General features: G+C 41.3%; 1 protein-coding gene across 4 annotated transcripts in view; it reads left to right on the top strand.

Moving 5' to 3' along the window:
• The window catches only part of USP34 (ubiquitin specific peptidase 34), a 274188-nt gene that overhangs the window by 140442 nt on the left and 119454 nt on the right, over nt 1–14292 (top strand). For all 4 annotated transcript variants that reach the window (XM_077813985.1, XM_077813986.1, XM_077813988.1 and 1 more), the window contains 7 exons: nt 628–754; nt 859–1006; nt 9063–9163; nt 10317–10526; nt 11186–11311; nt 13615–13737; nt 13864–13947. In XM_077813985.1, coding sequence (XP_077670111.1) covers nt 628–754; nt 859–1006; nt 9063–9163; nt 10317–10526; nt 11186–11311; nt 13615–13737; nt 13864–13947 — 919 coding nt within the window. The remainder of the gene's footprint in view (nt 1–627; nt 755–858; nt 1007–9062; nt 9164–10316; nt 10527–11185; nt 11312–13614; nt 13738–13863; nt 13948–14292) is intronic.

Genomic DNA, 14292 nt, shown 5'->3' with positions numbered 1-14292 from the left:
GTTGCTGGGCCAAGGCCCCAGCTCTGAAGGCAGCAGCGCAAAAGGGTTGCAATCATACCATACCATGCCATGGTGTTGCTGGTGGCAGCGGAGCTGTCAGAGCTGGGTGCCTGGCTAGCAACCGCCATTGTCTGGCCACCCAGCTCTGAAGACAGCGCAGAAGTAAGGGTGGCAATACTGTGACCCTCCCCCCACAAGAAGCTTGCTTCTCTCCCGCCTCCCCTTTTTGGCTCAGGATTCCCAGTTTTGGAAATGCTGATCTCCCTCATGAAATCTGTATAGTATAAGGTTAAAGTACACAAAAGACCAAATTTCACGGGGAGAGACCAGATTTCATGGTCCGTGATGCATTTTTCACAGCTGTGAATTTGGTAGGGCCCTATTCATGATGTATAAAAAAGGTGGAAAGTGTTTTGTTTTTTGTTTTGTTTTAAACTAAAGCAATATCAGGAATACAAAGTCTTGTCTTTTTTCTTTTTGTGTCGGAATCTCTGCAGGACCAGAGAAGTGGAGCTGGGAGCTTTCTCAGCCTTCTTGTCTTCCTACTGTTTGTCAGGCTTTTGAGTTGAATAGATGTTAACAAAAACATTTGGTGTTTTTATGTGTGATTTTTATATGCTTCTTAAGGTTTGCGTATCATCTGAGACAGTGGCAGATTGAAGGCACTGGTATCAGCAGTCACTTAAAGGCACTTAGTGATAAACAGTCATTACCACTAAGAATTGTATGTCAGCCAGCTGGACTTCCTGACAAGGTAGTTAAAAGAACTTTGGTTTTCCAAATGGATTTTATTCCTAGATCATTATGTTTCATAACATTCATTGTTCATTCTGAAAAAATGTGTGCATTATGTTTCAGATGACTATAGAAATGTATCCTAGTGATCAAGTGGCAGATCTAAGGGCTGAGGTTACCCATTGGTATGAAAATTTGCAGAAAGAACAGATAAACCAGCAAGCTCAGCTTCAGGAGTTTGGCCAAAGCAGCCGGAAAGGAGATTTCCCTGGTAAGTTGTACAATACTATTAGCCATAGCTTGTGCTTGGCTAATTGATCGTCCATAGAGGTTGAAAGATGATGTGTATTTGACAGTAGATTAGGGTACCTGGGGAAAAATAGCAAGTATCACTGTTGGTTTTATTCCATTTGCTCCATTTATTTCATAACTAGCATTAGCCTGTCACACTTCGTTATTAAACAGTGCTTTTGTAAGTGTTACCGTTTCTTTTAAAGTAGAGAGAGAAAATTCAGAAGTAACAAGGGATATGCACTACTTACACATGGTTTTTCACATCACACGATTTTTATTACTTGTAACTTTTCATTCTTCCCTTCCTTCCACGATTATATTCTCCTTTCCCCATTGCCATTATTCTTTTTATTCATTTTATTATGTCTTATTTAGTTAGTAAACTCCTCTGAGTGGAGACCCATCTTATATTTTGTGAAGTGCCATTCATATTTATGACTCTGTATAGGTAAGTAATTAGGACTCAGAATGTATGTTGGGCTCACAAATATGTATTTAACTGCTATTCAAGTGTGAGTTCCTTTACTGCATCTTTCAATCTTTTTGCAACTATGTTAAAATAGTTAATTTATTACTGAACATCCTGTTGCCAAATTGATCATTTGCTTATTCTCATCTTCCTCGTTATGCTCCTTCAAAGCTCTCCTTTACCTACAGGATGCCTATAAAAATTTGACATTGGTTAGGCTTCTAGTGTGCTAAGACCATAGCCTACCTTGCAGACCAGTACTGTATAATAGTTTCCTTACAGTCCCAGTCTGTATCCATCTGGTGTCTCTTGTTTTGTATTTAGACCATGAGCTCTTTGTGGCAAGGACTATTTGTTTGTTTTGTGTTTGTACAGCACCTAGCACAATGGGGTCCTGGTCCATCGCTGGGGTTCCAACTAATAAATATTAATAATATTAATAATTGTATATGTTACACAAATGCTTACTTGAGGACAGGATTTGGACTTGTGTGATGCAGTTGATGATACCATTCTCTCATTAAATAGAAATATTTTAATCCTTTTTTCCCTTACTTATGCCTGATGTTAAAGAAATTGATTACTTTAGCTGTGTCTGTTTAAATGGTATTGTAAAGCTTCTGCTAAACCCAGCTCCTGTTTATTAGGAAACTCTGAAATGGTTGCTCTGTCATTCTAATTAAGATGGAAATTCAAGTTGTGTTCAACAATTCAAGTTTCAACAAAAAGCATCCTCATTCATGGTGACAGAATATGTAAATGTTTTCACTATCCTCCTGCTTAAAGGGCCAAATCCTGGCATCCTTAAGTAGTTTTTTTGACTCAGTTCTTTCACTGGGAGTTTGCTTGATTTTAGCAATTGTGTAAAAACTGAGTAAGTATTTAAGGAGTTGACCCTAGTACTTTAACTTTCAGATGTGTGCGCATAACTTTTATTCCCCAAATGATGGGCCCTGTTGTATTCCACTGACGGTAATGCGCAAGTGCCATGAAGCTGGAGCTTTTCAGAGTAGTAGTGTCAGTCAGTCTGCGCATGCGCCCTTGTACCACCTCATGGTTTCACCCGAGGCGATAAAGGGCAGGGCAGACCAACTTCGCTTTCAGTTCCTTCTCAGCGCTGCATGTTCAGAGTTGGAGCTTCTGCTGTTCTCTCACCCTTGGTGATGCACTTTCCAATCTTTATAGAAAAACTGTTTTTATTCGTGTACATAGAGTTTTGTTGTTTTTGTGGTAGTTTTAGTGTTTGTAGTAATTTCTTAGGATTAAGGACTTTGGGACGCTGCTTTGGTGGTTTCCTGCTACCTCCCACCCCCTGCCCAGCACCTGTATCTATATACTGGATTATGCTGCACTTCCTGCCCTCGCTCGTTTTCGATCAGCGATGCGCACCAGTGCTGTCTGTACGGCTTGGGGAAAGCCCATGCAGCATCTAGGTGCAGGATTTGCCTCTCCTTCCCTTCACCTTAAGAAGCACCTCATGGGGGTAGCCATGGGACTGCAGTCGGATCCTGGCCAGGGAACCCTCCCTGTACATCAGCCTGAGAACTCCAAGAGTGCGCCTCTTACTGCAGAGTCTCAGTCTGGTTCAGCTGGGACCAGTGCTATGGATCCTGCTCTGAGGCCGAGCCATGAGTCACAGAAGCATGGCAATAAGTCTTCCTCCAGATCCAGTAAAGATGCTGCATTGTCCATGAGTTCCAGCCATGCAGGAGCGGTGTGTTCCAGGGCCCACAAGGGTGATAAGAATTTGCACTGCTTGACGGATGTGCCGGTCCTGGTTCCTGGGCACCATACCCCTCCTGCATCGGTTTCACCAATGTCTCATGGATCGTCGGTCCTGAGAGAGGTTCCCTAACCAGCTCCAGTTCCATCCGTGGACCGAGTACCATTGATGCTGGAGAGACTCCAATGTGTCCCTTGACCTCATGAACTATTTGCCCTGGAAGGGATGAGGTCTCCATGTGCTCTGGTCCACTCACCTGCTTAGATAACCCCCTCTTTTACATTGGATCTGCTGCCTTCTGGCCACCCTGCGATTGCTAAGCATTTATAAATCAGCGTCCAAAAGAAAATGTTATCGCCCGCTAACTACACAACTCTACAGAGCTCCCCATTTCTACCACCAGCAAGTCTTTGAGCCTCCACAGAAGCGCCCAAAGGTACAAAGATCCCATCTTCCTGGCCCACCAGGGCCATCCTCCACACAGCACACACTATCTTCTCATAAGCAATATTTCTGAGTGCATCTAGGGCGCTGTCAGTCACTTTGCACTCCAGCGCTCTTGCCAGCCACCCTTTTCAGAGGCAATCTCAAACTTTCTGCCAGAATGGAGCATGATAACAATGGACAAGTGGGTCCTGGATGTAATTCGACTTGGCTATAACGATTGAGTTTATGATGCTACCTCCTCCACATCCTCCGCAACGGTCTCATCTCAGGTACCGCTCTCGACAGTGGAAGTGGATTCCCTCCTTGCCATGGAGGTGGATTCCCTACTGCGGAGAGGAGCAGTAGAGCCAGTCTGTGCAAACTTTCAGGACACAAGGTTCTATTCCAATTATTTCCTGGTACACAAGAAGAAGGGAGGATGGAGACCAATCCTGGATCTCCGATGCCTCAACTGTTCCATTTGCAAGCCAAAGTTCTGCATGGTCACACTTGCGACCATCATTCCCTTACTAGAAAAAGGCCACATGGCTTATGGCTCTTGATATGCAAGACACCTGCTTCCACGTCAACATCCACATGACCTACAGATAGTTCCTGAGGTTCACGGTGGGTCCTTGGCACTTCTCATACAGGGTTCTCCCATTCAGACTTACCACTGCTCCAGCAGTCTTTACGTAGGTTTCCATGATAACAGTTCACCTACTTGGATGCCTGGCTGCTGGCAGCATGGTCCAAAATGGTAGCTCAAGAATTGATTTCCCAGCTCCTTCTACTCCTCTACTCTCTAGGGATGAGTGTGAAAGTCAAAAAATTGTCTTTGCATCCTGTGCATTTCCTGGAGTTCATTGGCATACCCATCGACATGCACATGTGCTAATCTCCTGAAGGACAGGTTCCAGACACTGCTGGACCTGATCACTTCAGTGACATCCAGCCCCTTGGTCTCAGCCAGAACTTCTGTCCCCCTCCTAGGTCATATGGCAGTGTGCACAGATGTCAAGGCCTTCACTCTGTTCATGGCTTCTGCTGTCTACAACTATGGCTGCTCCCCTATGCACCAGTCCATGGACTCCATTCTTACCATTCCACAAGAAGTCATCTTCTAATTTCAGTGGTGGACATATCCACTCCAAGTTTCCTCCAGAATGCTCTCCTTTCCATCCTTGCCAAGCATGACGATTATAAAGGATATGTGTCACTTGACGGCTGGGATGCTCACGTGGTAGATCACATGACACAGGGAACTTGGAACACTTGGGAACCCAGGATGCACATCAACACTCTGGAACTTAGGGTGGTACGCAGGGCATGCCATGCATTTTTACCGTCCATCCACTCTTGTCATGTTCTCATGTCAGACATCACCACTGCGGTTTACTACATAAACAAGCAAGGAGGGACAAGGTCCCCAGCACAGAGTGTGGAAGTGGTATGCTTGTGGAAGTGGTGCTATGCACACCATATCCTATTGTTGGTGACCTATCTCCTGGGGACCCAGAATATGATTGCCGATGCGCTCAGCAGGAATTTCATGACCGACTACGAATGGGAGTTGGGTGACGTGGTAATCACTGATGTTTTTGGGTGTTGGGGACCCTGGTCAGGGATCTCTTTTCCTCTCATGCCAACAGCAAGTGCATCCAGTTACTCCTGGGTGCATTCTGTGCCAAAAAATTTAAAATTCTGCACACAATATTTTAAATTCTGCAAATTTTATTTGTCAAAATAACACTACATAATCATGCCGGTTTCAATTATTTTGGTAATTTAGTTCAAAATACTTGTCAGCAAGTATGTCTGTAACAATACAGACACACATGAAAATTCCCCCAGTAGTAGAGTTAAAGAAATCCCTATGACAACCCAGTTACTGTTTCTCTCCCCCTACCCCGAGGCTAGGGATCCACAGGAAGAAACAGCTTGATGCTTGGTAACAGGCTTGCATGGAGTTTCCTGCGCACCACCCTCTTCTTCCCTTAGGGCATGCTGGGAACTACAGCTGCCAGGAACCTTCTAGCTCCCTCTCCTCCCCCCAGCAGTGTCTTCCTTGTGCGAGCTGGGCTCTGCTGGGTCCAGTGGCCGCTAGTGGCAGCTAGCAGCACTGCAGCCCATTTCTGTTGGGGGAAAAGAAATTCTGCACGCTTAATAATTTCTGTAAAATTCTGCTTTGCGCAGTGGTGCAGAATTCTCCCAGGTGTATACATTCTGTTTTGCCAGAGGGGACAGAGCCTGCCCCCTACCTGCCTCCTCAGAAACACCCCAAAGCCCTGCCCCTCCACACTGTGCATATCACAATAGCGAGCAAGAGGGACCGAGTGTCACAATCACACTCACGACTGCCTATCCCCTCTCCACCCCCCTGCCAGCTGCTCTGGACGCCCAAATGGACTCGCCTGTGCTGCCAGGGTGCTGCCACTCTTGTGGCTTCTCTTTGCTTTCCCTTTAGAAGCCATTTTTCTGCAGGGAAGCAAAGAAACAAGTGGGGAACATGAATTCTGCGCATGCACAGTGATGCAGAATTCCCCCAGGAATAATCCAGTACTGTTCCAGGGGAGGGCTTGGTGACAATTCACAGGGCCACGCCTTGGTCATCAACTGGTCCGATCGAATAATTTACACCTTCCCTCCCCTACCACTCCTGCCCTATGTCCTTCACAAACTGACGAGAGAGAGTGACGGCCATCCCGATTGCCTCATTCTGGCCTCGTCAGTTCTGGTTTCCAACTCTTCTCCGCATGTCAAACCATCCTCCGCTTCCGATGTTCCAAGAACTGCTCACACAACACAATGGCAGGTTCAGGCATCCTGATCCACGGACACTTCATTTGGGAGCTTGGTTTTTGGATGGACACCTCCAGTGGCACAGTAATGTTCATTGGCAGTGGGAAATGTCCTCTCGAGTAGCAGGAAGGATTCCATGAGATGATCCTACCAATTTGAATGCATATGTTTCACTTCCTGGGCCCAGCAGAAAGGTCTTGCTCCTGAGGCTGTGGGCATCCTGATGGTCTTAGACTACTTACTGTGTCTGATGGCCTCAGGGCTCGCTCTCAGCTCCATTAAAGTGCATGAAGCGGCTATCAGTGCTCTCCATCCTCCTGTGGAGGGGCATTTGGTTTTCACTCACCCTTTAACTGCCTGATTCTGGAAGGGCCTTGTATACAAATACCCTGCTGTTCAGCCTGTTGTTCTTCAGTGGGACCTCCGCCTAGTCCTTATGGCATTGATGAGCTTGCCCTTTGAAACTCTGGCCTTTTGCTCCCTTTCTTTTGTTTCCATGAAGGTCATTTTCTTGGTCACTATTACCTCTGCAGAAAGGATTGGTGAACTGGGGCCATGATGGCCAATCCTCCTTTCACTACCTTCCATAAGGACAAAGTCTCATTGCACTTACATCCCATATCTTACTGAGAGTGGTTTCCTGCTTCTACCTCGACCAACCCATACATTTGCCCACCTTCCTTCCCAAACTGCACACCTCAAAGGAGGAACAACAGCTTCACTCCCTTAATATACATAGGGCCCTGGCCCCTTACCTACAGAGGACGAGACCATTCTGGAAGTGTCCTAAACTATTTATTGCCATAGCAGAGAGAATTCAGGGGCAGGCCTTCTTCACCCAGAGAATCTTGGAGCGGGTTCCACAGTGCAATCACTTGTCATGGCAGTCCCTACCAGGTGGGATATGGGCCCATTCCATGAGAGCACAAGCATCAACTATGGCCCTGGTCCATTATGTGCCCCTTATGAACATATATAAGCCAGCCACATGGAGTTCAGTGCATGCCTTTTTTTCCTCACTATGCCCTGGTGTAAGATTCTGTGATGGTTGCCTTGTTTGGTCCATCGGTCCTCCATTCTACTGTTCCATCATCGTCCTCGCACCCTCCTCCTATCAAGGTACTGCTTGTTAATCATCCTCAGTGGAATACAATTGGGACCATCACTCAAAGAGGAGGTGTTTACTTACCTGTATTCCAATCCCTCCTTCCTTCACCTTTGCTCTGGATTTGGTAGATTAGTTGTGGAGAAGGAACTGAAGGTGTGGTCGGTCTGCCATGCCCTTTATTACCTCTGGTGAAACCATGAAGTGGTACCAGGGTGCATGAGTGGACTGATGGACACTATTACTTTGAGAAGTTCCCGCTCTAGGCACATGGCATATGCAAATAACCCTCAGTAGAATATAGATAGGGACCACGCATCTCAAAGAACCTCCTGTTACAGGTGAGTAACCTCCTCTTCACTTTTGCTTTCTTTTTAATTTGCTCTGTTTATGACTGTGACTGGTGCCTTGCCACACCATTTGGCACTTTCAGTACTCTGTGACCTTTGCCAGCTCCGTTTCATCACTGTTTAGATAGCTATTCCACTGGCAGGGTCTTTGCTTTTGACAGAGCCTAAGCCATTATTTCACTCCAGCTTCTGTCTGCTGTAAGGTCAGAAGTCAGATTTTTTCTGGTGTTCACAAACAGATGTAACCTCCAGTTCACATTGACTTAATTATAAGTAAATTTTACTAGAGAGATTGAAGAGGAAATTATGAACAAAATATATGTTAAGCAGCATATAACAGAGTGAGACAAACTATTCATTGTGGAAAGTTGGAGGTAGATAGGCTCTAAGCTTGGTTACACTGTTTGCTGGTTTTCCTTCAGGTGGCCTCATTATGTTCCCAGTCAGGGGCTGCACTGACCAATGCAGCTTGGAAAGTGAAACCTTCTCCATATAGCAGCATGTGTTAAAGCTCTAACCTGCCCCTCCAGTTCTTCCATTCTGTGTTCCCATGTGTAACAAAGCAAGGCTACAAAAGGGAAGGAATGGTTCCCTCTGCCACCTGCGTTCCTTCCAGTCTTAACAGCAGATAGATGTGAACCTTTTTGGATCCTTCAGACCTAGAGCCTTCATTTAGAAGATTATAGTGCTTTATAGTGATTTAACAGTACACACTTTAGGGGCAATTAGAAGATAATTCCTGTGGCATTCAAACTTAGTAAAACTATCAGTATTTAAAATAAATGCTTATAGAATAATTTTCCAGCTCTGGAAGAATTTAATGATAGTTCTTTCAATGTGGAATTTATCCATTATCTCTCTTTCCTCCCTACAAGACAGATTTTTTTCCCTGTGCCTTTTTTATTACAAGATATAATTGAATCATACTGCTAAGGAAATATTTAAGGACCTGATTCAGAGGTCAATGAAGTCAGTGGAAAGATTCCCATTGACTTCAGGTGCCTTTGGGTCAGGCCCTGAGAGTTACCAGGGAGCTGTTTTTCTAAAAATTTTCAGCAGATGCAGTATCAATGTTAATATTCATTTTACTTTTAAAAATTATGCTTTTTAAGTAGCCAGTGAAATTCCAGAAATTCATTATGTTGTGCTTTATTGTAGGTGGTCTCATGGGACCTGTGAGAATGATTTCATCTGGGCACGAACTAACAACTGATTATGATGAAAAAACACTTCATGAATTGGGCTTTAAGGATATGCAGGTATTATCAGTGTAAAGATAAGACTTAAAGATAAAAAGATCATTTGGCATTCTGCTTTTGTCATGTGATGACCAGTAAGTGTATTAGGTGGTAAAATGTAAAATTCACTTTGGCAATATCTGACTGTTTTCTAAAACCATTATATTGTTTTCTGCTGTATAGCATAAATCCCCTTTACACCCAAAATAAAATTACAGTTAGTTCCTATTAACATACATTTACATTCTGCTTCTCTATTTCCTTACTGTTTAAAAAGTAGTCTTTGTTTAAAAAGGCACATTCTGGGTGTATTAGTAAATGTGAAGCAGTACGTGCTGAAGGATCAAAGTAAAATTTGGAACCATTTATCTTTTGTAGAGAAAAGCAGGGGCTGGTGAAAATAACATCAAACACTAAGATTTTGGCCAAACGGTCACAACTGTTTGATTTTATGAACAGGATAGTGCCTCAAAGCATTTTGACATGAGAGCAGGGAAAAGAGGGAGGGCAACAGCCATTGAAGCTGTCAAGAGTCTCCTTTCTCCCTTTTGATGCTCAAATCCAAAACATCCTGTAAACTAACTCTCAAAAGTCCAGAATCCCTGTCACATTGTCATTTATTATAAGGCCTATCAAGGCTTGCAGCCCAGATCAGCCTACTGCCCAGGACATGAGCAAGCTTCCTTAGAGTGTGAATCCAGCCCCAGTGCCTAAGAAAATAGGACCTGTCTACTTTGCAGGAAGGAGGATTAACCTTACAACCACTGCAGATTGGAGGACTCGACCTTGCACAACCCTTCCCTTTGTCACTCCTCCCTGTCAAAGAAAAAGGCAACTTTAGAGGATCTGACTCCTAAGTTTAGCATACATTTGAATTAATTACTTTTTAATTAATCACTCTGCTGCTTCCACCTTTCGTACTTACCGTGTCAGGCGAAATCAAAGTAAATCTCCAGTGCTGCCCAATGTATATCATTTTTGAATTGTGACATTCTGTTGAAACATAGTTAGATAAAGGATCAACAGTGAAGATATTAATGTATCGTCCAAAACCAGGTTCTTAATTCTATTCTTATTTATGAGATGTCTCTGGTTTAAAAAATGGCCATTGTAGTTGTGTTGTTAAAATAGTCTCTTTCTATCTCCTCCACCCCACCTCCCCCCTTGTTTCTAGATGGTGTTTGTATCCTTGGGTGCACCACGGAGGGAGCGTAAAGGTGAAGGTGTTCAGCTTCCAGCATCTTGCCTACCTCCTCCTCAGAAGGACAACATTCCAATGCTTTTACTTTTGCAAGAACCTCATCTTACCACCCTTTTTGATTTGTTAGAGATGCTTGCATCTTTTAAACCTCCTTCTGGTGAAATGGCTATGGAAGATAGTGAGGTAATTTAGTGATCTTTGATTAGGATGACTGAATATGTCTAGTTTAATTTCTGTCTGATCTGTTACTTCTGATGGCCCCTGACCATGGTATCCAAACATCATATACATCTAATATTTCTATCTGTATATTTAATGTTGTATCTATAGATATAAATATATAAGCTTTTTATAATCAAAATGGTATTATATTATTTACTAGTTACTATAAAAAATGTATTGCTCTGGAAAGGATATGTACTACTGAAAACATGTATGGTGGTTAGTAAGGGGATTTGGCTTGAAAACATATTTTTAAAGATATATTGTACAACTCAGTGACTCATATTCATCTCTCGTATAAGTCCATATAAACCAATGGGATTTACATTGGGAATTTATTGGAATCAATAGTTGTGTATTTAAATCCGGGATTTATTTACACTGAATCTTTGTGCATGTCTTTATACTGTAGTGCATAAAGTAACTTAATTTTCTTCTGTTTCAGTGAGACCTGAACTATCATGCTGTATTTATAGATTTATTTAATAAACTTTAATTTGAGAATGAATTGCTTTTGTTTAAAATATTAATAAATAAATAAACTTCAAACCCTAAAATGTCAGTGAGGTTGCTTTTCTTAAGAAACTATGAATAGTAATAGATTTTTTTGTGTATGTTAGAGTGCAAGATGTGAAGAACTCCACCTTCATGCAGAAAACCTGTCCAGACGTGTCTGGGAACTGTTAATGCTTCTACCTACATGTCCTAACATGTTACAGGCATTCCAAAATATTTCAGATGAACAGGTCAGCCAACAGTGTTTGTTTTAAATGTATATAATCTGCAATTCAGTTAGACTTTTTACAGTTTACCCCAAATTGAATGATGATTGATCCAACAGAGTTAAGTAAAAAATAACCAATTTCTGCAAGGGGGACATTGTCTTGAATGAAAGGCAGAACAGTTTCAATAATAATAAATCAGGACAGGTCATAGAGACATATATATTCTCTGGCTTTGTCTTGGGTATAGTGAGAAAATAAATAAAGAGGGGACATTTTCACTTATTCTTCTCTTACTTTGTTGAAATAAAAATCAAAAGAAGCCTGTAGCTTTTCTAATTTAATTTCCTGATTTGTGTCTTTAAAGGTAATGGGTTTTATTTAATAAGAATTAAATAAGTTAAATGATTAGTGAATGTTATCTCTGGTGACTTTACTGGTTCATGTAGAAATTAAATCTCATACATCTTGAGTTGTACAAAGCAGGTTGAAGCAATTTATTACTTTTTTTTCAAGAATTCTGTGGGTTTCATTTTAGAAGTAAATAACCTCAGATATACTTGATCCTAAAGCAATATTCTTGAACTCTAGCCTCCAAATTTTATGTGGCTTTAAAACTGAGTCTTACAGTATTATTTGCCTTCCAGGTGCCTTGTTTTAAATCCCCCACTCCAGCTTTGCATAATTATAAAATACAATAGCAAGCAACCACCCACTGTTCTGGGTGTGCTTAGATTAGGTTAAATTAAAAACTGGCATTAATTGAGGTGTGAATTTTTTTGTAATAATTTTGAATGGGAGAGAATTTAGAATTTTATATTTTGTTAAAACAATGTGGAGGATGTTGGGTAACATGATGACAGGTTTCAGAGTAACAGCCGTGTTAGTCTGTATTCGCAAAAAGAAAAGGAGTACTTGTGGCACCTTAGAGACTAACCAATTTATTTGAGCATGAGCTTTCGTGAGCTACAGCTCACTTCATCAGATGCATACCGTGGAAACTGCAGCAGACTTTATATATACACAGAGAATATGTGGGACAGGACAGTGGGGTGGGAGGAGGTATTGTTTCATATTCTCTGTGTATATATAAAGTCTGCTGCAGTTTCCACAGTATGCATCTGATGAAGTGAGCTGTAGCTCACGAAAGCTCATGCTCAAATAAATTGGTTAGTCTCTAAGGTGCCACAAGTACTCCTTTTCTTGTTGGGTAACATATGATTCAATTTCAGTTATACTTTTTTGGGGGTAAATGTTGTTGGGATAATTATCTTGAATAAGTATCTTGAATTCTGAAGTACTTCTGAGCATTTTTAATGTAAAAAGAGCAAATGTGTGAATTTTAAGCAACTTTCCAGTATGAACCAACCACATGTACGTACACAGTTGAATGTGTATAGTAACATGTTTTCTGATGTTTCAGAGATGATTGCTAATGAAAATAAAATGTTGGGTTATCATTTCAGTACCTGTTAATGGGCAGTAAAAAGTTCAGGTATGTGAGGGTCCCCCCTAATTGTAGCTGACTGAGGAAATTGTGAATAAGAGTTCTGGAAGATCGCTCTTTAATTGTGATTGAATGTACCTGAGGAAAATAAAACACTAAGAACAAAACAAATTTAAATGAAAGAATTGTAAGAGGCAAAACTACTGGGATTTTTGCTAGCAAAAATGTATTTGGCTAAATGGAAGAATTTCCTTACTTTGCCAGCAATCCTCTTGTAACTGTTCGTGTCAGCAAGTAAGTAGATGTTAACGGCAAAGAGAGAAGCTGGCTGCAGGGGTCAAAATGTTTGATTTTCCCTGGATAAAATTAATTGGACAGATTATTTTATTCTTTGATTAGGTTGGATTAAGTAGTGGGGTCTGATTCTGCTTTCCTGTTTGCCTTTTTGATGGTCTTTTAATGTAACAATCATGTTTTGAAACTCAGGAATCTAGCATATTGAATACGTGTTGAAGAGACCGGGAGGAAGGGTGGGTAGAAAAGAATAGGTTATCCATTCTCTGCTGTGCTAACCAGCAGTCATCATACCCTTCACAAATTTATAAATGGGCCTGCAGAGGTTCTCCCAAGATTTAGTGAAGGCAGGGAGAGGGAAAGCTGTCATATAATCCCAATGTACACATGTTTAAAATACTTTAAAAATAGAACTTAAATTGTTGTTTAGATATTATGATAGATTTTGTAACTGTGCAAGCTTGAACTAGGATCTGTTTTGCCATTGTCTCTTCAAATTACTTGCCATTGTCTCTTCAAAAATGCAATTACTTTTGCCTCTATGGTCAGGCCAACATTGGATTTAATTTTCTTAACTTTTTTTAAGGGTAATGATGGATTTAGTTGGAAGGATCTCCTGCGAATAAAAAGTGCCCATAAACTTTTGTATGCACTTGAAATCATTGAAGCTTTGGGCAAGCCTAACAGAAGAATAAGGCGAGAGTCTACGGTAATATAACTTCTTCTTATGTAGTAGAAAAATAAATGTTTTTGTTTCTAAATTCTTATGGGTGAAATGTTTATTACTTTAAATTCTAGTATTGATACAGTAATTTATTTTTCTGTTTATCCTCAGGGAAGTTATAGTGACCTTTATCCAGACTCAGATGATTCGAGTGAAGATCAAATAGAAAATAGTAAAAACACCTGGAGCTGCAAGGTTTGATTTACTTAAGTATTTTGTAATATGTAGTGTAGATTTTTCAAAATGACATAAAATGAAAGTTCTTTTAAGTTAGTATAAGATTTTAATATTTTGTTTCACTCCTTGGAGTCTCTCGATTTCAAGCTCATATCATTAGCACATTATACTTTTTGCATTAGGGACACTGTCAGGAAATCCCAGTTCCTGGGCCTAAATGATTAATGAAAAATAAAATTCTTATCTAATTTCAGTGTTTTTTGCCAAAAGTCACGCCTCTCAGTTTATTATATTTTTATGCAAATTTTTCTCATGTCCTTAAAAAAATAAGTAACAGCATAATTTATCAGTGTTTTATTTCTG

Source organism: Eretmochelys imbricata, chromosome 3 (genome assembly GCF_965152235.1).
Source record: "Eretmochelys imbricata isolate rEreImb1 chromosome 3, rEreImb1.hap1, whole genome shotgun sequence".
In the NCBI taxonomy this organism is placed as follows: Eukaryota; Metazoa; Chordata; order Testudines; family Cheloniidae; genus Eretmochelys; species Eretmochelys imbricata.
The sequence above is the reverse complement of the archived record's forward strand: the minus strand, read 5'-3'. Positions and strand labels throughout refer to the sequence as shown.